This window comes from Nilaparvata lugens, chromosome 2, assembly GCF_014356525.2.
Source record: "Nilaparvata lugens isolate BPH chromosome 2, ASM1435652v1, whole genome shotgun sequence".
Taxonomy (NCBI): Eukaryota; Metazoa; Arthropoda; class Insecta; order Hemiptera; family Delphacidae; genus Nilaparvata; species Nilaparvata lugens.
This window is the reverse complement of record NC_052505.1, coordinates 79,488,374-79,514,107: the sequence shown is the minus strand read 5'-3', so window position 1 is coordinate 79,514,107 and position 25,734 is coordinate 79,488,374. Positions and strand designations below refer to the sequence as shown.

At 35.1% G+C, this 25,734-nt stretch overlaps 1 protein-coding gene across 6 annotated transcripts in view; it reads right to left on the bottom strand.

Moving 5' to 3' along the window:
* The window catches only part of LOC111057538 (ADAMTS-like protein 1), a 323,119-nt gene that overhangs the window by 214,217 nt on the left and 83,168 nt on the right, over positions 1–25,734 (bottom strand). For all 6 annotated transcript variants that reach the window (XM_039421842.1, XM_039421841.1, XM_039421845.1 and 3 more), the window contains one exon: positions 26–126. In XM_039421842.1, coding sequence (XP_039277776.1) covers positions 26–76 — 51 coding nt within the window. In that variant the 5' untranslated portion in view covers positions 77–126. The remainder of the gene's footprint in view (positions 1–25; positions 127–25,734) is intronic.

Here is a 25,734-nt window from a genome sequence, read left to right as displayed (position 1 = left end):
ATTGATCAGTGATCGTTGTACTCACATGTAAGAAGACGGCGACAACTAATAAAAGTGTTCGATGTACTAGAATCATACTAGCGGTGAGTCAGCCACATATCACTTGTTCTGTTAGTGGTAGACATCCTGAAAAATTAAATTAATCAATCAATATAATCACTAATTCTATTTTAGTGGGAGTATATGATAAAATTGGGCACTTAGGCACTACCTCCGTAAACAAAGCCATAGTGCATTCGTATGACGTCAGCACAGGTAGGGCTCCTACACCAATAAAAACACTAGCTGATATAGATCAGCTGAAATCAACAAATTTTCATTGGTGTAGAAGCCCTACCTGTGCTGACGTTGCACGAATGCACTACGGCTTTGTTTATGAGGTAGTGACTTGGGCCCGATGGCACACTAATAGCTTTAACTAAGTACTATTAACTGGTGGCTTAAACTTGAAATTTACCACATTATAACGAACGACACTTGAAATGCATTTAATCCGGTTAAAAATTAAATTTAGTTTAAATTGAAACGGCATAGAGTACTACAATTCAATTAGAAGTTCAAACTGAAACAGTGAAAATATGATAATTGAAAGAATATAGAAACAATGAAGAGGTTGAAATGATGAAAATACATACATTTGTGCCAATATTATGAGAAATTCATGAAGATTATTGTATTGACGACAAGTACCACAAAAAATGAATATATACTTTTTATAGTGTTATAATGATTTATTATCAGTAATAAAGTAAATTACTCATTACTGAGTCATTACTCAGAGTAATGATTGTAGCTCTTAATGAATTTTTCAGCCATTGTTGACATTCTTGTAACGTTCGAAATTCGGATGGATAAATATAAATTCCTATTTGAAGAAATTTATAGGTCTAAGTGAAATAATAGGCTAATATCGCCAAAGATGATAATGTTAAAGATTAGATAATATCAGGCATCATGGCTAAATTTACAACAGCCGAATAGAAATGAAAATAATTTTTGCTACCTATATAATATTATATAAAATATTGAAAATTTGAGGTTGGGCGTAAAACATCTACTGATCGGCGACCTAATGATCGACCGAGTCACATAACGTAGAATCTGACCAAACACCTTGGCAGAAACTTATTGTAACAAAACAGTATTCAACTTGAGGAACCAAAGGTTCCACGTGGCTAAATATCGTAATATGAGAAACAACCTATAATCTGTAAAAAATTACTTTTCATGTAAAAAACGTATTAAAAAACCCAGACAAAAATAATTAAATGTATTAAGGAAGTAGGAGGTTCCTATGCGCATGAATACTATAATAATTTGCATGCACCAATCAAATGGTGGCAATTGATAGGCGGTAATAGTGAGCCGATTCAAATATATTTGTATATATTTCTACAAATGATAAGAATTTATGAGTTATTGTTGTACAGTTTATGTTTTGGATACGGCCCGAAGGCAAATAAATTATTAAAGATGTAATATAAGTAATAATCTTATAGTTTGGTACGGTCTATTTGAGACATGAATGGCGGAGGAACAGATTATTTAAATTTTATGTAAATTTGGAAATCGGAAATGAAAAATTGTAAATTAGAAAAGAGAACTTCCCCACTTGCCTGCCAACCACCACCATGAGATGTCACCAAAAATTATAGAGCGCAATATCTTATTGTACCTTTTAATAACTTAAAGTTAAATTGAATTACTAAATTTTCTCATAAGACTTTGTGATGCTAATGTAAAGCAAAAGTCATTTTTAATAATTTTTTAACCCCTTGGAAGAGACGACTTCGCCTACAAATAATCCAGGATCACCAGGAGTTTGGATCGCCATCAGCAGCTCATAGAAAATTCCAGCACGTGAGTGAATAATATTTGAAATAGTGATAGGGGCGCCCTATCAGTGCTTCGAAATGAAATAAGAATCAAAGCTAGCTCGTCGAAAGGGTTTTATAAATTAAGAAATTGGTAAAAATACTTGCGCAAGTTTAAAGATAGAATAAAAGGTATTTTATTAGATAGTAACGAGTCAATTCATATATCCAAGGATACATCAATCAAAGAATACTAAGTTCTAAGCTGTTAATACGATATTAATATGATCATTAATTTCTATAATATAATTTGCGATAATATAATGTAGCTCTGATTCACTAGATGAATTGATCTATCTATTCCGTCAGGTGCCGAATCTCGCACCCTGAGATAAAAAAATATTTATTATAAGAAATCTATTGGAAACCATAGAAATTAATATATATTTGGATTATTGGTTTGTCAATTTATCATGCTCTGATTTAAGAAATTTATATTCGAAATAGAATTGTCCAAGTCGACAAGTATCAGCAAGTTGATATCGAAGCTACATGCAAATAAATGCATATGATCATAAATGAAAGCACATGGTAGCGTTTCGTGCTATAGAACTTAAAGAATAATATTAACCTGTGATATTTTATTGATTTCGTTTCTTGTTATATTATATATTTCTGTCGCTCTACATATTTTTGTTTTGACTTATTTTTTGAGATATTTGTTAATATATGTATCAAATTTTTTATGGTGTACGATTCATTTTATTCCTCAATACTATGGGATATAAGTTTTATATATATAAAAAATATCAGTATTATTGTATTATCAATTATCAGTATTATTGTGAAAGCTCATGTCTGGGCCTATGAAGATTTTTATGAGATTATATCCTAGTAAACCCACGATCAGATATCATAATTATTGAAATAATTCTCATGCTCTACCGATTGATGCCAAGCAGGAGGCCAATAGTTATTAAATTATAAAAAATAACGTGACATTCTCCAGTTTTCTTTGAACATCTTTCTCCATTTCATGACAGTCATAATCATAATATTATAAATATTTCAACAAATGATATGGATGAAAATGAATTTTGAGAATTGGAGGATAGAAATGTTACTGAGAATGAAAAAGGGGCGATGAACAGTCTGTAGAGCTTCCAATTTTTCTTTCCCCAATTCTAGACTCAAATAACTTTGTATAGTTGAATTGGAGAGACGTAATCTATCTAGCTTCTGAGAATAATCATGTTTACGAGAACACCCCCGTGGAAAAAATTCGTTGTTGCAGGGAAAAAAGAACATCTTTTGAAATATGAAGTGTTGAAAGATGAGGGTGGACTGGCGTACTTACAATAAAAACATTCCAACAGACTCAGTCTTATTCTTGCTATCTCAATTCAGCCGGCTTGTTCTCTTATTTTTGCAATTTGGACTGGAGCTTTCAAAGCAAACCCAACAACAGACACTCAAGTAATAATTCTCATACAAATACAGAATTCAGCAAGTTTGTTGCAGTAAATACGCGTACACTCTCCTGTGAAGATAACTTTTCACATGCTGCGAGATATGAGGATGAGGAATTGTCTACTCTGCTCATCTTCCACTTTGTGTTCCCGCAAAGTAACTTGCAGCACAGTAAATTGTTATCATCATTATTTTCCACACACAGAGCTTCTGTTTGTTATTCTTTGGAGCTTTCCAGACCAAAGTACTTCCGTATACGTTTGATAGCATGAAAATGTAGAACGAATTTGCCAATTCTCCTCACAGATATGACATTTGATACAGAAATTCTTAAATAGAAGAACGTTCATCAATGAGCTGTTGTTTTAAGAGTAAGTTTGAGTTCCTTAACAAGTTTAAAAAATATTAATCATTAATACAATATTTTTCAGTTATCAGTGATGATTTGGTGAAGTATTCTCATTCAATTTAGTTTTCAACTCTTCTAAATTCTAAATTCCTAATTTAAAAATATTTCAAGCTCAAAATTGGACAAAAATCATAAACATAATCTATTTTTGAACAATCTATCTCAATTTGAAAAAGGATCAGTTTTGTTGTTCCTTTCCCCATCATTCATAGTTGAGAATGATATTGTATCTATCAAGGTGTAAATAAATACATAAATAATGTATTCCATCTCTATCTATGGATAGATCACGTTAAAAAGGCTTCTGGTTGCCATTTGAAACAATGGAAATCGGGTATCAGGGGTCTACCGTCGTTCGCTACCTAGAACTCGATTATCGCTAGGAACTCGATATACATTTCTCACCCATGCTATTATGATTGAGAATATTGAAGTCAAGTTTGATTGGAGTAAATTTGAGTCATTCAATTCTAGAGATAAAATGAATTATTTGATTATCTTTCCAATACGTGAGATTCGTATATATAATTCGTTACACAGATTGAATATTTTCATTTCATTTTTTTCAACATTCTCAATCGATAGAGAGTTAGTGGGTAGAGAGTTAGTGGGGAGGATATTTTTAATATTCTTTCCGAAGAATGGACATTGATATGTCCAAAGCTCCGCCAATTTATGTAGATGCATAACAATATAATTATCTATAGGTTTTATATTACAAATTACTTTTTCATATCATATACAGTTCAATAATTATTTCTTAGTCTATATTATGTAAACTCATCTATAATTTTGCTGTATTGTAAGCTATTGTATATAAGTGTATAAGCCAGTATATATTGTAATCTACATAAATAAAGTACTCAATCACTCAAATAAAGTACTCAATCAATCGAGTCCAAGTAATGGACTAAACCCAATAAAAATGTATTAAAGAAACAGTTGAAACATAACACATGTGAACTTCTCAATGAATTTATGTTGATCAATTAAACACTGGTAAACGATCATGAAAAATATTTCAAGTGGAAGCACAATAGAATGGATACAACTTTAAACCATGAAAAAATCAATAAATGCTATGACTAAGAGCAAAAAGAGTTTTTAATTTTTATTTTCAAGCTACAACAGCATTGTTCTATGTTCTCACTTTTGGTACAGAGTAGATTGACAGTTTTCACTATTTGGAAATGTAGTAATATCAACATTCATATTTGTATTATTCAATTTTTCATGTTTGAAAAAATTGTACTTCATGTTTTATCTTATGTGAAATGATATTTATTTTTTTTTTTTTGTTATTTTGAAGAGTTGCATATGGTTCGTATCTCGGGTGGTGTGCTTTTCTTCTACCGCCTCCCAGAATATAAATAACACTAAACGGATGTGACGATGCATCTAAACTTCGAATCAAATGTGAAGGTGACTGTCCTAGAAACTAACCGATAAACGATAAAGGAAGACGAAGAAGTCACAATCGAGAAGTGAAGTAGAAAACAAGCGGAACCAAAGAGCAGCCAATGAAAGAGAAGGAGAAGTTTGTTATTTGTGAGGAGCTATCGAGGGACGAATCAACCCCATTCGTTTGAGTGTTTTCACACTTTCATCGTACGGGTAGCAGCCATTAGACAGCCTCACTCCGCTCACCCCTCTCTCGCTCGACTCCAGCTTCCGATAATTCTGTCTAATTAATCATCCCGCTCAAGATAAGACCGCTTTACAAGGAATATCAATTGTAAGACGAGATAAAGCGAATTAGTCTTTATTAGAGCGAGCCCATTCTGCTGTCGCAGTGACTAGTGACTGGCTCGGCAGAGCAAGTGCCGTTCCATCATGCTAGTTTCACAGAATTGCTCTCACGCTGTTCTGACACACATCAACTACTCTTCCCTCGTAAAGTGAACTCTACAAACATCAAGCACAATATTAACTGATACATATAAATCTGAGTACCACTTTGAAAGCTAGCTGCAAGAAGCGAGTTCAACCGTATCACTGACAGAGATGGTGATTGTATAAGCATAGTATCACTGAGAGAGACAGTGATATGATGAGCATAGTAGGCTCTACTACTGGCTCTATCGATTGAAACACCAGACAGAAGCCTAATGAATAACAAAATTTAATGTTTTCTCTAATCATTCCAGATTTCACTTGCATTACAATGTTTTACCATTGCTTTTCAAAACTATTTCAGAGTTCAAGTCGATAAACGATTGATATGATAATTATGAGGCAGCTATGAGGCTCACATTTGAGTCTGTAATTATAGAATTTATCATCCCATTACATCTTTATTTATTAATATTTCAATTCCACGTTATATTCATCACATGCGAGGGAGCTGGGAATCAGTCAGCTAGAACGATGCAAGTGTATAAACTGTTATTAGCTAGATTTACAAGATCAGCTATTAGCTAGTATTAGCTAGTTATATTGATTAGAACTGTTAAACAGTTTAAGAGCTCTAAATTTTTTGAAGATGATAGAAATATGATACGAATATCATGATTCATAGCTTCTAAAGGTGCGTACAGACTTTCGCTCTGCTCCGCAACCGAACGTCACTGCAGCAGAGCGATTGATGATCGACCGGCGAGCAAGAGTGGTTCGACCGGGGAACGCGAGAAGATCTAACATCTTCCGTAACGTTCATGATGGGTGCGACTGCAGAGCGGGGCGGAGCGACTGCGGTACGACGGAGGAACGAGGGCGTTACGAGGGCGGAGCGTGCTCGGTGCGGGTTGGAAGCGCGTATATGTGTACGCAGTTTTAAGAGTACAGGATTATACTTTATTTGATAGTTGAGTAAGGAGAATAGATGATCAGTGAAAATAAATATGGAGATTCCAATTTATAGTCTTTAGAGAGTGAAATGTAGAGTTTTGTTTATAGTAGAAAAATGTTGGAATGTTTTAATCGTGAATTTGTGATGCTATTCTACAAGACAGAGATTTCTTACAGATATTCTTGGAAGCCCTAAATAGAAAAAGGTTATGAATTTGAAACTAATCAAATTCAAATTTCGGATAGGAAGAATATACAAGTTTTTAAAATTTAGATTGGACACCAAGCAATATATTGATTACTAGCAGAAGTCATGAGACACATCTATCAAATGGATTTACTCTCCTATATTGGCTCATTATTTAAACTCATATGAACTTGATATGATCATTTATAATCGCAATAAGATATTGGAAGTATTATAAGGATCACAACACTATCATTCTATCAACTCAATCTTGATAGGTACCATCCTGTAATGTTATTGCATCGAATTCCTTATGAATATGTTCAACGATCACGAACCTTGCAAACGAACATGCACACAATTTGTAGCATGATCATGCAGATCGGATTCCACCCTTGAAAGCTTTCAAATGCATCAAGCTCATAAGATTATGTTCTCACTAAACCACAATGTAGCGTGTTGGCTTCATAGATGAACAGAGAAAGCAATGAGTTTACATTATAGAGTACTATTCAAGCACATGTTGCATAAGACTACTGGTATTAAATACCGTGGCTTCCAGAAACATTAACTATTCAAACTATTACAATTGTTGCAATAGGCACTGTAATACAATCTAACAGATTATTCCACGTAGCATTTGAACATGGGGATAGAAATTGAGAAGAGGTATTGGTATCAGATCGCAAATATCGAGGAATTCTGTGACAGCTTGTCATTGACACGTGTGGAGTTTAAATGAAGTTGAATTTATAAGCACACTCTAGGGCAATCTGAAATGCATTATTCTCCAGAGAAACCTTCAATTACCTAACTTTCAATATGCTTTGAATGCTATAGATTCTTGATTCTTTCTAATAACTCAATGTAAGTTAAATCGAACATCCGTATCCCTTATCATTGCATGACTTTCCATCTCCATATATATGGTAAGCCCATATGAAATCAAGCTATGTATACGTGGAAAGCCTTCAAATGACTATAAATTCATCGATGTCACTATTTAGTAAGAATTTCATTCTATTTCCTTATCTGACCTACTTATACGGAAGAGTATATAGTAACCTTTAAATTAAATAAAATAATACATTGGAAATACAAATGATGACAACTAGTTTCAGTGTACACGCCATCGTTAGGTTACAAAATGATTAAACTGAAACTTTTCAAATTAAAGGTGCACGATTGGCTGGCAAAAAATCCTTTTTATAAATTAAGTGAATTTTACGAGAGCAGAATCAGCATACCTTAATTCTTATTGTTAGCACGTATGAACTAGCTGCTCAATTTTGTAATATTGTCTTTTTTATTTGTAATATTTGGAAATGTAATCTAAATAGCAATGTAATAGTAACAATGTGTCTCTTAATGTGTGACTGTCTATTTCATGTTCTATTTGTGTGACTTTGTCTTGTGCTTTTTTGGCTGGCTGACAATGAAATTGAATTCATTCATTTATTTATTTATTACCTCACCATCGTCAGGGTACTATAATTCTATTTTATAAATAGAAGAATGTAGCCCTGAATTCATACATTTCAAGATGATCTTTTCATCGTTCATTATGACCATTATTAGGTCACATTCTTCACCCTATACAAGGAAAATTTAGATCTTCAGATTGTTTCCAGAAAAATGAGCATCATTTTCTCAAAATTTCCGAGTGAACCTAAATGATCGATCAACTGCGGTTATTATAATAGAAAGTAAAATTATGATGGACTGGATGATGTCACAAAGCAACTGGTGTCAAAAATGATTATAATATCAAGGTCGCTCTTGCGTTCTAGAAGACGAAGTGGAAAGCTTATTGATGTAATTTTGGCGTTCCACCACTGAATGGCGGTGAGCGGCCGTACTCTTTGGGGAGAGAAAGGTCAAGGTGGTTTCTCGCAGAACGTGGCAATGTTAAACAAGCGGTTGTGGTCTCCGACCTGGAAATGTCATTTCTGAAGAGGGTTCTCTGAGACAGTGGCATCTGAAAAGTTTCGAGATTGTATTTTCTCAATATGGTGAGAATATACTTGTAGCATAGTGGAACTTTTATAGAGTGACAGTATTCTCGTTCATTTCGAACTTTTCGCATTCATTCATTGGATGGAGCAAACAAATAGCCTACAGCATTTATTGTTTTTTTCTCTTCAGAAATACTTAATGTCCGAAACATGTTGGGAGAAAATAATTTGAAAGGGTACTGAGATTTATATTTTTATTCATTTTAAATAACCTACAATATTCAGAAAGAAGAAAGAGGTGATATTTGTACAAAGCGTCTCATACGAGACGTAGTACGGGGAGATCTGATCATTCTGTCAAAAGTTATAAGTGTTTAAAGTTTTGATGCTTGACGTATTTCTTTCTACGTATAGTCCAAATTTATATTACCCCGAAATCTTGAAAATTGTTTGAGATAAAACTGCAAAAAAATAAAGATTGTTCGCATAATTAGTCCCATTCATGAAATATGCAGAGAGTGAATGGATCTGATAAAATCATATCCACCAAGTATTATTCCAAGATGAGTAAATTATGCATTATCTATGTGATTCATATAATTTTTTTGAAAATTCAGTTTATGATCTCGATAGAATTTAGCACCTCTATTCCCAAGCAGAGCCAATTTTCATTGAAATAACTATTTGAAAGTCCGAATAAAAAGACTAGATATTTTCCGACCACATAATTATCTACACCAACGATTTTTCTTACTACAGGAGATTAATAATTGTGTATTATCTCGATTTTTGATAAATCTGCGGTTGTACGATTTTTAGTCTTTCATTCAGCATTGATAGCTGTCAGAATATCACCTATAGCCTTCACAACAGCTCAGAAAGGAAACTCTCTCTTTCTTTAAAATTCATTTCATTAAGCATTGAACGTGCGTTGTATTGAGTGGAAGTGATCAGGCAATTCTCATTTATAATTCCTTGTTACCCGAAATAAAATCTTTGAAGATAGAAAATGTGCTCCGAAAAACCAAATGGAGGCCTGAGTTTGGAAAGAAGACAAGCGCCATTTTTTCAGAAAATAGGTTTTTGTCTGATTCTTATACTACAGAAGCTGCCAAATCGATTGGTGTAAAAATCAGACATGTACAGTGCCTAGTTTTGCCACTAGATTGCGTTTAATCTTGTCTAAATCATTATAGTGTTTTGATGTATCGTTCACGAATTACGATGTATCAAAATGTTACAGTGAGGAGCAGTTATATACCATACGCTCTATAATATATCATACATTATACATCTAACTCTTCGGGTAACCAACTAGGCGAAGTAACGAGGAAAGCCGCAACAAAATCAACAAACCGTCAACAGCTTCAATTCTAATTATTGCATAGTCGAAAAGTGAGCCTCCCTCCGTAAGCAAGCAGCTGCTCCACAGTGTCGGGTAACTGAACTGCGTTCCGCACAGTTCTGGCTATTGATTCAGCGCTACTTTGATAACCTGTGTGGGTGTTTGATTAAATTCCAATGATTTACTGCGAAATGAGAGAGTATTCACAGAAGAGCGAACTTTTGCCGGCTCTATGATGGTAGGAGCGTCGACGACCACTCGTTGCTAATTAATTGGACTGGCCGCCCAGGACCCCCTTAATATTGAGCAGCGCTTCTACTAATGACTATTGGCCGGGGCGGGCGACGGTCCACCATCAATCACCTCATCGTCGCTTACTGAGAAATTGCTGCCTGCTTCACTGGCTCACTACCCGTCCACATTCCTCCGTCTTCATTCTTCAAAAGTGACCGCTTTACAACGCATATTTAACAACTATTTCGTCTACTCTCTCACCGTGCTATCATTGTGGTTGACGAGATCATATTTAACTACTATTCAGTCTACCCGCTGAATACTGTAATATGATTGTGGTTACTGAGATCACATTCAACTACTTTCCAGTCCACCCTCTCCTCAATAACATAGAATGATTGTAGTTGCTGAGATCATGTTTAACTACTATTCAGTCTACCCACTGAATACTGTAATATGATTGTGGTTACTGAGATCACATTCAACTACTTTTTCATCTACCCTTTCCCCAATACCATAGAATTATTGTGGTTGTTGAGATCATATATTTAACTACTATTTCACTCAAACTCCCCTCTTCGCCATAATATAATTCAATTTTCAATCTCAATTTCTTAAAACACACAAAACAAGACAAAATAAAATGACAAAGAATTAAAAAGCAAATAAAATACAATAAAATGTTACAAATATAGAAAAACCATGGGCTTTGTGGTTGGGTGTGTTGGAGAAGAGAAAAAAAGAAAGGAAGATACCTAGCCAACTATGGTTTCCCATGTAATAGGCAGGCAAAGAAGAGAAGAGAGAAGTGATGAGGAAAAAAGGGAGGGAATTGTTTTTACTGTGATCGTATTCACACCTACTTTTTCGTCTACCCTCCCCCAATTTCGTAATATGATTGTGGTTACTTAGATCATATTTAAATACTATTTCGTCTATCCTCTCCTCAATACTATAATATATGATTGTGGTTGCTGAGATCAAATTTAACTACTATTTTACTCAACCTTCTCTCACCACATTCATACAATTGTGGTTGTAGTGAACGTATTAAACTGTATTATTCAGCCTCGCCTTCTCTTTTCTTAACGAGTCTATAATATAATTTGTGGTGGCTGGAATAATTTTTCACGTCTTGTTCGTTCACTCAATCATGGTTTGGATTTTATTCCCCCTGAAGCTTCCACGTGGAAGAGGTCTGAACTCAACCCTTTCACGGTTTTCCAAAAACCAATTTCAACCTAGCGGGCTTGCTGAATAGAAAATCTTGAAGCTTGAAGGTTTCATGATGCTGGAGAATTGCAAATAAAATAAAATCTTATTACATGTGTGAGAGTTTGAGAATTAAGAGTTGTTACACAGAGAGTGGAAAGGGAACAGGAAGGAAGAATATAGAGTGAATTCAAGGAGTAGCTAGAACTAGATTTTGGTAATTATTCCCAAAGGACACATCAGGTATTTTTCACTTTTTTTTAGAACACTTCGAAAAAATCTTCTGTGACAACTGTCAATTCACTGTTTAACACTCAAAACTCCAATGCAAAAGGAAAAACTAGTTTTATCAAACCAATCCCAACCAAACCTCACGGTACTAGTGCGTAGCCGGTAATTTAGTTCTCTAGTGAACAATTATTGAAACTTTTATATTCAGTAGATATTATTGCGATAACCCAACTAATTATTACTGATAGTCATAATTTTTAAGTTATCAATCTTGAACTGATCTTATTATCTTCATCATCGGAATTATTTTACATTGAAATCATTCTCTAGTGAACAATAATTGAAACTTTTATGTTCAGTAGATATTATTGCGATAACCCAACTAATTATTACTGATAGTCATCATTTTTAAGTTATCAATCTTGAACTGATCTTATTATCTTCATCATCAAAATTATTTTACATTGAAATCATTATTTGTAATTCATAGCGGTCAGTATGTTCATGAAGATCGTCACTTTCACTCCAATACAAGTTGCTCCCCTCATCAACAAAACTAAACGAAAAATACTGATACCAAATTTTTGAATGTACAATCTGCGGACTAAGAAAGTCATTTCGATGTTGAATATAATTAAGGCGAGCCGCACAAGCGGATTAGGCCACGAAGACAATCTGTTGTTGAGGTTAGGTGAGATTTGGGGCGGGAATTGGGTGACGAAGAGGGGTGAGTGAGGAAGAGGTGAGGGGGATGGCGTCGTATATTAGCAGCGGTAAGATGGCTGGAAAGCAGCCAGTGATAACGAGAAGATGTTTCAGGGTGTAATGCAGAGACCAAGATGGGATTACCGGCATAATTACCGTTCCACCATCCGCGTGCTTATCAACTGAAACCGCGCGGCCCTTCAGCTTCGATGCGGCGGTCTGCCTTTGTTAGCAACAGCTGGCTACTTTCATAGACAAGATTGGAGATTCAAGTGAATTCAGTTCAAAGCAACAGGCACATGCTATACCCTCCTTGATGAAAATACCACAATATTGAATTAAGAGTCTCAAGAACCATCCAATCTCATGTTGATGGATCATTATAAAGAGCGGTTGATCAGGTTCAAATGAGATCATCCAAATAGATACAGTGAGTCTCCAGAAAGGAGAGTCTATTTCATCTCATGTTGATGGATCTTATAAAGCGCTGTTGATCAGGATCAAATAATATCATTTGAATAGATACAGTAAGGCTCAAAATAGGAGAGACTATCTCATCTCATGTTGATGGATCTTATAAAGAGCTGTTGATCAGGTTCAGAAAATATCATTTGAATAGATACAGTGAGGCTCAAGACAGGAGAGAGTATCTCATCTCATGTTGATGAATCTTATAAAGAGCTGTTGATCAGGTTCGAATAAGATCATCCAAATAGGTACAACCAAATATTGATACTTATTCTCTTCAGCCTGTTAAGTGGTATAATATGTATCTTGATAAAATTCGGCCCCGGCTGCCTTGAATCAGTCAGTCGTTAGGTCACGTCAGAGGTCCACCTCTGGTTGATCAGGAGCGATCTTTGATCAGGAGCGACCTGAAAACTCTTACACGAAACCTGAGCTAGTCAAGGTCACATAGTATCATTATCATTGTGGATGAAATAATAGATTTGTTATAATTATTCCATTACATAGCAAGTGAAAATGAACTAAGATATAATCGATATATTCTGTAGCGACTTGAGCTTCTCTACAGAACGACTACTTCTCGAACGAAGAAGTAGTCGTTCTGTAGAGAAGCTTCTATGGATTCTCTTATTCCGGGGCTCAATGAAATAATAGTTTTAGAATGAAAAAATCATGATATAATGATATAAAAATATAATATGTGATAGTAGAATGATGGAATAATATTTTTCATTTACATCATTTACATTCAGTTGAAAATAAGTCAATGTAATCGATATATGCCTTAATAGTATATTTCGCACCTAGGGCCGAAAATGAGACTTTTCCGGCTCGAAATCGGTTTTCAAGTCCGAGGCCGTAGGCCGAGGACTAGAAAAGATTGAGAGCCGGAAAAACATTTTTGCCCGTGGTGCGAACGCTATTTTTCGCCACACAGAGAAATAAACAATATATATGAGAATAATTGTTTATTAAGCAGTTCCGAAAACAAAAGTGGAAGGTCATAGCTCTAGCTATTAGTATAGTTATTAGTATGTAGTTATTAAAGTATAGAAAACTGAAGAATACATAATACTTGGAAACCTCACAGAATCATATTGATTTTTCCAATACATCAATAAATTTTAGTTCTATTAGGATCCTCCTCAATTTGAATCAGGCAGCCTCTTGTTTTCCCAATTCCAAAAAATACCTAAAATACTCGTTTCACTGGAATTCGTGTCTGATAGTAGCCTACATTATAACTGAAGAATAAAAATTATTACTCATTTTATTGTGATCTATTCATGTTTTTCTTATGAAATTCAATAAATTATAGGCCTACAGCATGAAGACTATGTCCAATTCATTTGTACTGGTGGCAAAATTTTACATTGAAAATAATTATTTGATAAAATCCAAGTTCAATAGTAATGAAAACAAATTCCTTCAAAAAATAATTGATAATAATACGTTTCGAGGGAAAAAATTAAGAACAAAAAAATGGGAAGCATCGGGGGATTTGAACCGAGGTACCATCGCTCCGTAAGCAAGCTTCTTACCGCTGCGCTACTTAGACGTTGGTAAATGGTAGTCTTATAACCTGCTGATAAAAATACACACTTTGGGCTATGGAACTTCAATTAGCCTACGGTAGCATAGATGAATTTGAACATTAATATTCTGAAAAATCTAGAAGGAAAATAGAAATTTGGGCTTCCAGGTGCACGAGATTGATATTTTTAGAATCTATGTTCAAAATTTGGAGATCTAAATCATTCCCGTTTTTCCGGTATGCAATCCACAAGTTGACATGTTTTGATGCGAACAAACACAACCCCACTCTCTCTTATTATATAGAAGAAGAAGATATCTTACCTCTATTTCATTCATCCAAATAAAATGATAGTATATTACTGCAGAATACTTTATTCAATTCTAGAAGCATAAACTGATTCTGTTTCATAAACTATTTGTTAAAACGTTCAGCACCATGGATATTGCCCAAGTAGTTCCAAAACTATCCACCAGGTTTTGTGATAAACGCAGTACTATGAGGTTTGAGGTTAGATTCTATTATACTCTGAAAATTGAATTTGAGTAGTTTATAATATCTTATTTGTATTTCATTCATCCAAATGAAATGATAGTATCTTATTGCAAAATACTTTATTCAATTCTAGAAGCATAAACTGATTCTGTTTCAAAAACTATTTTGTAAACCCGTTCATATCAAATCAGAATCAGCTGTTATTCAAGGTCATTTTACAGCCCTAGGGCCGTAAAGTTTTACCGGCCTGGTCGGAAAACAATCACTTTCGGCCACCATATGACGCACGTAAACCAGCTCATTACATCCAAGTGTGGCGAAAAATAATATAATCAATAGATATCATGTTGATTACATTCCAGCAAAAGCCTAGATGGTTGGTGTTCTCAGTTTGTTCTGACATAAATACAATTTGAGCCTTATATTCAGCTCTTCCGTCCCTTGTTCAAACGTTTGTCTGTTTGTTTGAATCACTAATTCATATGCAAAAATGTATGTCATTAACATGAGGTTCTAAGCAACACTTGAAACCCATTATGGACTACTCACAAGATGACAGTGCAATAGGATTTCAAGCATTAACATCGAATATGGCTTCGAATACGGTAGCAGTGTTGAGCGAAAGCCGAAATGCACAAGTGAGACTTGAATACAGGCAAATGCGAGATCCGTGAGAAGCAGTCCTCCCAGAATCCATCAACAGAATCGCTTGGGACATGAATGCGAATTCCACTACGAGAAACGTAAATCGGATAAAAAAACAGCAAGCAGTGAGTGACTATAGGAGTATAGGAACGTATTCCAAGTGCAGGATCATTATAATTCTCTCGGGAACTATGACGACGCTATCAGATTTCATACAAACAGGAGACCTACCCGCATTTGTAATTTGCTTTGAATTTCCGACAAGGAGGATGCAAAGCGATGACAAGGGATTCATTCGGATGGAGGAACACGATCCACAAACATCATCATTTACCAATTGGTTTGCACTCTTAGACCAGCTCTATTTACCAGATGAGGGTCTGATACGGAGATTGTATGAACTGCGCACTACAATATCGTATATCACGCCTATTCAGTTGATTCGATAAAATTGTTTTTCTATTATCTTACAACACACAATTAATTCGTATTCATCTAAGTTTATTCAACAATTGAATTTGGTTGCATTTTTGTATTTTTGAAACTTTCAAGTCATCATCGTATTTGAATTTGATGTAAATGTCTTGCAATACCGATTATAGAATCAACTTTGTACTGTCGTCTGTGAAAAGGTTAGTTGGCAATAGTGTAATTTAATCTCCTCCACGAAACTCTATGATTAAGTATGCTTGGATTCAAATTAAACGCTATTCAGACATTATTTTTCTGAATTCTACATCTCTGTGATGAATGATCATTGAGATCTTCGATAAAACAAATGAGACTTCCAGGAAGAATAAATTGATCATTTCAATAAATATTGTCAAAATTATTGAATTCAAGTTTTTCAAACTTTACTGATATTGCCACAAAACCTTGGCACCCATCTTATCTAGGGATCGTCCTGCTACATTTCATCCCCTCAACTACCATTTTGCAAATATAGGATTCGAATCGATGACATGTTATGCTCACAACATGAAGATTAGAATGTCCTACTAACAGTTGAGACATGTTGATACATTAGTTTCACTTCCAAAATAGCACTTGATTGATGGACGGGCGATTGATCGGTTTATCTATTTGTGTTGTAAACCGTCAATCGTGCCAAGGTCTTGCCTATCAACATGAATATATCATTTTCCGTGAAAACTAACGGTTTCAAAATTTTGAATATAAAGTAGGCTACTATGATGAGGTTAGCTTAAAATTTTCAGCATTGCTTCAATGAGAAGTAATGGAGTTTTCTCAAGGCATGTTGACAGTATGAGATGAATATCACTCCAGGTGAATGAATAGTAAAGTGGATAAATAGATATCTCTAAGGTAAGAACTGCTGCAGTGAAGCTTGGGAAGCATCATAATTTCATGGTCACCGTGTAAGTTCAATCATCACCTGTATTTATTACTGTTGAATTCATTGTATTAATCATTACTATAACTACTAACAATGTTGAAAACTAAGATGTTGATGTTATCAATACCACTTTGCAATATTCTTCATGAACATATTTGTTCAAAATAGTGATATTGACAACATCGTCTTATTTTTTCAATATGGACAAATTACCACAACATCACTTACCGTACAATCAAATTACTATTAATTTTATTGCGGAGAATCAGATTTTCTTTTAGTAAAATAGAATATAAGTATTATATGAGTACAATATGAATATTTGGCTTATTCAGTCAAAAAAATCAAACAATTGAGGATGGGGCCTATCGATTCATCGTTTCGAGGAATCTTAAGGTGCGTACAGACTTTCGCTCTGCTCCGTGATCGAACGTCACTCGAGCAGATCGATTGATGATCGACCGGGGAGCAAGAGTGGGACGCGAGAAGAGCTAACATCTCCCATAACGTTCATGATCGGTGCGAGTGCAGAGCGTGGGCGGAGCGATTGCGGGGCGATGGCAGAACGAGGGCGGAGCGTGCGCGGATCGGGTTGGAGGCGCGTTTATCTGTACGCACCTTTAGATGATCAACAAATTTGAAATTGCTGCCACGATAATATTGTCTTAGGAAATTCTCTAAAATGGAATTTCTTAACATTCGAGGAAATAATTGACCGAGCGAAGTGAATTCATTTGTTTGTTTTATGTTTAAATGTTTATATTTATAAATGTTTATTATGTTGCGCATTTACGGCAAACGCGGTACTAGATTTTCATGAAATTTGACAGGTATGTTTGAATTGAACTGAATTGAATTGAATCGACATTGAAATTTGACAGGTATGTTTGAATTGAGTTGAATTGAATTGTTCCTTTTTAAATTGCGCGTCGATTATATACAAGTTTTTTGGAAATTTTGCATTTCAAGGATAATATGAAAGGAAAAAGAAGCCTCCTTCATAATTATGTCAATATTAGAGTGGAAGTCAGACTATAGAATTATTCATCATAAATCAGCTGTCGAGTGGATTATAAATTGCATGCCATGACGAATGCAATTCAATATCTATAAATGTAACTTGCTAAAAAATCAGCTGCTGTGAAGACTATCAATCGCATGCCTCGTTGAATGCAATTTTAATCCACTATTAAATGAACTATTGATTGCATGCAATAGCGCATGCAATTAATAACTAAGATAACATAGTATTGTCTCTCGAACTTTCTCGGCTTTGAACTCAGGCTGTCCTGTTGCCAGTATGTCTTGAAGGAGATTACCTTTTGATGTGAGTATTTTTGATACACCAACCCCAAAAGCCATTAGCCGTTTTCACACCGATATCTCGCCGACACGACATACAGACAGGATTTACTCTGATGGACAGTATAAGAGGAGGCTGCGGTTTATAACTGTGCGAGGTCTACTGTCCACAGAACTACTAGTAACATAATATAATTCCTAATTCCAAAGAATTGCGAGAGAATAAAGTATTTATCTGTAGAGCGCTTTCAATGATGAGTGTGATAATTATTACTTGAGTAGTTTGGAGCAATGATTCAAACTCTCTAGCAGGTAATGGGCTGCGCTTGCGTCCATAATGTGAAGCGCCTCATGCTTTACTTAGCATAACTCAGCCAAGTGCTGAGAAGATTCTTGTTCACCACCAAAAGCCTAATTAATAGGGAATGTGTCGCCTTACACGTTGTTAAAGCCTTGTCGTCTCGTACCTGGGGGTACACTGGGTGGGCCTCACACTCACTATATCTTGTAGGTGTGAGGGAGAGAGAGGATGCTAACTATGGTGAAGTGGGAGAGAGAGAAAAGGTGCTGACTGTGGAAAGGTGGGAGAGAGAGAAAGGGTGCTGACTGTGGATAGGTGAGAGGGAAAGAGAGGGTGCTAACTGTGGATATCAGTTTTCTTCAGTCAGCGCGTCGTTAACAAGGATAGATTTTTGTAACACGGAATAAATCGTTATTCTCCGCGCTTAATTAACAAGGAACAAACGAACAGTGAACATTACCGTTTGTATATCGTATTAATAAAAAGTAGTATTCAAATGAGATGACATTAGTAGCGTTCCTTGCAGTCGGTAATTAACGACCGACTCAGTTAACGTCTCCTTTTTTAACGAGCTGACCCAAATTCAAAATCAGATATCAGCTTTGCCTCATCCCCAATCCTTATATTACCCCAGCTGTTAGAACGAATACCTATTTTTCATTTCATTCTACTCTATTTATTCTGAGCTCAATAATACGAAACAGCTACAGACTTCGATGATATCCATCACAAAGAAAGATATAGAGCTAGATAAGAGACATTTTTGAACAACTATTATCTCCTGATGATATTCAGTTGACCAAACATAAATTTATTCAGTCCATTTTATTTGAAATAGCAGTAGGTAATTATGTGGGGTGGTTGTCCTCGTAGCCAAGGTCTAATATCCCACAGATTGAGAAAAATGTCTTGATAGTTTTCTCCTGGTATCTGCTTGATAACAGACCGTGTAAGCTGCAAAATCATTCTCTGATAATTCGGAGCACACCTGAAAATATGGTCCCACACATCTCTTACTATCATCCTTGTCATTATACACGTGAAAGCTCAGGGTGAAGAAACATAAATCTAGTCTACTTGCTCCAACTCAATGTATTGTTGATTAAACGAAAAACTGACCAAATTGGAATTTTAACAGATTTTTCTCATTCACTATTCATCGTAGATAAAAAAGGGTTCCAGAAAACTGAACTAATCAACCAAGCTGAATAGACTGAGTTTAATCTATCAGTAGAAAATATAATATTATTATCAATGGTCAAGGAAACCTCGTTTATTCCAATAATAATAAATGGAAATAACCTACATAATATTTGGACAATTTAAGACAAAATTAAGAAACTGAAGAAGTTTTGGACAATAGCCTGTTTCTTCTTTGCCGACTACTGTATTGTTTACTCCATCCAATAAATAAATAAATGAAGATTTTTTACATTTTCATATAATCAACCAGAGAAACTCTGGGGCTGTATTGATTTTCAATCATAACATAATTTGTTATCCACAACGTCCATTGGAATTATCAAGAGAACGTTTGAGGTTGGATTGTTTATTGTTAATCCTCGATCATTAATAATGGAAATTATTCAAGAATTATTGAATGAATAGATGAGTCGATAACAAATGAATGGGGGCGATGAATGAAACGAACGAATGAATGGAATAAATCTAGTATTCTTTTTCAGTCATGTAAAACTCACAGTTGGTCAGTAGTTTCCTACGCGTTAGAACGTGAGTCAGGAAGGATTTGGCAAAAGATTTTCGCGTATACTTTAGTTGGTTTTATATGTGAAAGTTGTGCAGGGAATAAGTCTTGGGGCTGGCCGGATTTGAGAGGCATCCCGCGGCAAACTGTACGTCTTTATATCTACGATCGCAGCGGATCTTTCCTTCCTAAAAGCAGTCACGTGTAACTTCACAAGAGCTCTCGAAGATGTTTGCATAATTTTATCTTGAAGAAGATCTGAATGAAATCTTATAGGATTTCCCTCACTTGGCCTTTTCTTCTCACGTAGCATACATTCCTCGCTCTTGGGGCATACACAGTATAAGAATCGCCGAATTATGTATTATTCAATTCGTATTCTAGCAGTGCGGTATATTATGATGTGGCTTCGCAAACTTCCAGACTTCTCCATGTCTGGTTGGATAATTTAGAGCCAGGCAGAGGTATTGCTTCCCAAAGTGCGGTACTCAAGTTCAAAAATCAATACCCTTTTTTTGATTGAGAGAATATCAGTGACTGATTCAATCAGCTACGATTATAATTCTCTTAAATTAGTTCACCATCAACTATTCGACACATTTTTGTCCATTTCTAATCTATCACTGAGAGATTTAGATTTTTGTTCCCTTATCCTCTTTAAAATCAAACTATTCATGATCGTCTAATAACATGAACATTTGGAAGTCGGGATGAATACAAGACAAAAGTTCCACTTCTAAGAACTCTTGATAGGAGCTGAATAGCTTAATAAGGAAATTACGATACTTTATTGGATACTTAGAACACAAAGTAGGTGGTAGTCTATTTCAGCTCAAAAATTTCATTGATTTCTTGAATATCGACTTCGAAAGAATAAATAGCTTCTTGAGTAAACATTTTTTTGATGTTCGAAACCAATTTTCTAGAATATCATAACAGTATGTATTATATTAATTTCTTCCTCAACAGAGCTTATTCTGCTGAACAAGTACTTATTTGGCCGGGAGGTGAGGATCTGCTCGCTCTGCAGCATGAAGGAGGAGGAGGAGGATGAACCGTACTTAATTGCCAGATGCCCTGTCCTCGCTGAAATTCGGAGAAGGCACCTTCAGAGGAGTATCCTGCCTGAAGAGGAACTGCTGTCACATCTGAATGGACGGGACTGGCAGGCAGTGAGCCGCTACTGCAAGGATGCCTGGCAGTATAGATACATTCTGGTTCAGCAGTTCAATTTCTAACTTATATGTACTTTTGTGAAAGCATAATTTCCAATTTCTGCTTCGTTTGCTATTTCTAATCAACTCCCCCAGACGGCACTATGCCATGGGATGAAAACAACTTCAATGATTTGCTTTGTGTACTGATTTTTTTGTGGAATATTTTAATAAAGGCCATTTATTATTATTATTATTATTTCTTCCTCAAAACTTTCATATAAACAGATCATACAAGAATGATAATATACATGCATTAGAAACGGTAATACGAATGTTATTACAGATGAAGGCAATTTATCTCTTCATATTATATTCTATCCTATCTAATATTTGAACAAACAATGTACTTATAACAGTGATTGATCTGTGTATAAAGTTCGGCAACTTAATACGTTTGTGGAAATTGATTGAAAAGAGAATGATAATACCATTATTGCAGTGTTATAAAACATTCTAGAGCAAAATATATTCGACCAGCAGCCAATCGCTTCACCAAGATCTTGAAGAATCTTAATTTTCTCGTCAATAATATCTATCTCAATCTTTGATGAATTGAAGGAATAACTTGGAAAAGAAGATCAATCGTTATCTTGAACATTTGAAAAATCAGATTCGCGTCATATTTGCATATTTTAATCATGCATTTAGTTACTGATGGCAGTTCAATTCTGAGTTCAGTGTTGAGAACCGTTGATAGACAATTGCCAATTATTGTATTCTTCAATCTGATGTATAGAACGTCGGTCTAGGAAAGTGGAATGTCGTATTGGAATTTCTATCAGTCTGGGTTCGAAGGTTATGCAAGGGTTGATGTAACTGGTGTTTGCCACAAATATAGAGGTTTAGCCGGCGACTTGTATTTACTAATCCCTTGGATGTCAAGCCTAGGTAAGGGGAAGAGGAGAGAGAGGAAAGAGAGAGAGTGAGTGAGAGAGAGAGAGTGACAGAGAAGTCAGAGAAGCAGTTACAGTTGTCACACGTAGAGCAGCGTGGGCGCATCGGGACATCGGGACTCACAGCGTCAGACTTGACATGATGCTCCACTGTTTTCTCACCCGTAGGCTACGTTCTACTAGCAGTAAAACGCATTACAAATCCACCTCCATAGATATTCCAACGTATTGAAAACGTCTGTTTCTGAAAAGAATTGGAAACGAATACACTGAATCGAACATTCTTTCTAGTCAGAACCGCGCTTGTAGGTTGGGGCTGTCTTGAGGCAGGTTTTAATACGGTTATTCGCTGGGAATCTTTGCCTTCAAGCAGCATAAAACGAAAAGTGAGTTGAGTTGTAGATGAAGGAATCAGAGATAGAGGTGGTAAGTGGGTTGATGAGAGTAAAAAAATTGTGGTGGGGATTATAAATCTCAGAGAGATTAAAAAACCAATTAATGAGAAAGATTAAAGCGCACTTTCCCTCAATCATTGTTGATTAACTCTTTCTCTTCTCCCCTTTTCCTGATGATGTCACCCACATAAAATGTAGGTCATTGATGAACGAACTTCTATAGTACATAAAAAATTACTTTTGACTTAGGAGGGACATGCGCAGCAGAGGAAGGTAGGGATGCAGCGGCGGCAATGTTGCCGCTCTAAACCGTTCTCCAATTTCTAGTGAGTTCTGCCAACAAATTCTTGCAGTTGCCAACAAATTGGCAACTGCGAAACATTTTGTACCTATGATTCTATGCTTCACTGTAATTGGCTGATCTCCCCGCATTTCTCTGCTCCGCATATTCCTCAAAAGTAATTTTGTATAGACTATAATAAAAGACGAACAGATTTCCAATTCTAGGTGAGGTCCCAGCTTGACGATATCAAAGAGCCTTCTGAAATAAACTTATTTGATTTTATCTAATTTATCTTGGCTAAGACCAGCTAGGATCCAGTTAACTTATCCAATATTCTTGGAATATCCGTGGCGGTTAATGTAAATGATTTAATGTCTGGGAACTTAAACTCTTGAAAATTCAACACTGGACTACTTTGAGGATAAGAAATTAATTGTTTTTAATTGTTCAATTAGTATCTGCGTGGAATTATCTCATCAGAATTAAACTTATCAAATCTCAATATTCTAGTAGCCAATTCCCTATCTTGTTGAATGTAGTTGAATTTTGACTATTGTACCAATCTTGACGATATCAAAGAGCCTTCTGCAATAAACTTATTTGATTTTTGAATAGACTTAGAACGTTGTCAAAAATCCACTTTAATTAAATAAACATTAATATTTTACAGGAGCATGCTTTCGTGTGTGCTCATTTTATTTAAAAATATGATGCAGCATTTTATTTAATTTATCTTGGCTAAGACCAGCTAGGATCCAGTTAACTTATCCAATATTCTTGAAATATCCGTGGCGGTTAATGTAAATGATTCAATGTCTGGGAACTTAAACTCTTGAAAATTCAACACTGGACTACTTTGAGGATAAGAAATTAATTGTTTTTAATTGTTCAATTAGTATCAGCGTGGAATTATCTCATCAGAATTAAACTTATCAAATCTCAATATTCCAGTAGCCAATTCCCTATCTTGTTGAATATAGTTGAATTTTGACTATTGTACCAATCTTAATAATAAACTTATTTGATTCTATTTAATTTATCTTGGCTAAGACCAGCTAGGTTCCAGTTAACTTATCCAATATTCTTGGAATATCCGTGGCGGTTAATGTAAATTATTTAATGTCTGGGAACTTAAACTCTTGAAAAATCAACAGTGGACTACTTCGAGGATAAGAAATTGATTGTTTTTAATTGTTCAATTTGTATAAGCGTGGAATTATCTCATCAGAATTATAAACTTATCAAATCTCAGTATTCTAGTAGCCAATTCCCTATCTTGTTGACTATTGTACTACTCTTGACGATATCAAAGAGCCTTCTGCAATAAACTCATTTGATCTAATTTATCTTGGCTAAGACCAGCTAGGATCCAGTGAACTTATCCAATATTCTTGTAAACGCTGCAGCATTACCTCTATCAGAAATTACAAAATTCATTAATCTTTATTTAAGAAATATTCTATTCGAACTTCAAGCAACTCAATCATGAATGAAAATCTAGACTCATTTTATCAACGTTGTTGTTACATGGTATGATTAATAACAAATGCGTGGGGAACTGTCTTCACTGACATGGGAGCCTCCTCTACATTTCTTATACATCTTTATGATTTGAGAGATCGATCCGATATGTGCGTGCTGTGAGCTATTGAATGATGGTTTCGAGCATGAAACGTCAGTTCAACTGGATACAATTTCATTCGTCTGGAAAGAGTTGTTTCAACTCGATTGACAAGTTTCATTCGTTACAAATCAAGAAAAGCGAAGCCAATGCTCAGACTAGATCGACGATATTTTTTCATCCTCTCTCGATATTTTATCCTCATCCCGGTACTCGAAAATAACATTTCCAACTCAGTGACTACTGATAATTTGAAATAAAAAGATTCTTAATTTGAGAAAAACCTACTATCTGTGCTGGTTCGATAGGTGGAAGTTTACTGCACACAGGTCTTTCATCATCAAATAATGTTCACAAGTTGCATTTTACAAAATGTTTATTTGATTTCGCAGTGACCAAAAAGGATCACATTTCATCGTTACAATATGATTACAGTTTTTTATTCTAATCAACAAATTCATCTCTATCTTACTCAAAATTCAAGTGGAAAGACGTGAAAACTATGAAATGGTAATGATTCATGGTTGCTCTTATCTCTTCCTGAAATATGAGATTGGAATTAATGAGCAGTGTACTTTTCGAGCAGGTTAGTCCTTGGAACTGAATTGTATTGCTTATTGACTGAGTGAAGTGAGGTCTAAGATTCAAGTCGACGGTTTGGCATTACTCTTAATGTTTAAATGTTTATATGTTGCGCATTTACGGCGAAACGCGGTAATAGATTTTCATGAAATTTGACAGGTATGTTCCTTTTTAAATTGCGCGTCGACGTATATACAAGTTTTTGGAAATTTTGCATTTCAAGGATTATATAAAAGGAAAAAGGAGCCTCCTTCATACGTCAATATTGGAGTAAAAACAGACTATAGAATTATTCATCATAAATCAGCTGTCGAGTTGACTATAAATTGCATGCCATGACGCATGCAATTCAATATCTCAATGTAACTTGGTAAAAAATTAACAGCTGTGTAGACTATAAATTGCATGCCTCATTGAATGCTATTTTCATGCATTATTAAATAGGATGGAAAAAACTTATAACAACTCGTCTGGGCGCCTAGATGTCTTATGGTTTTCTCGCGCTAAATTCCGGAAAGCGTTATATGATAATTAAGAGTGAATCTTGTGTGAGCATGATCTGATCAAATAAATAGTTAGTGTATCAG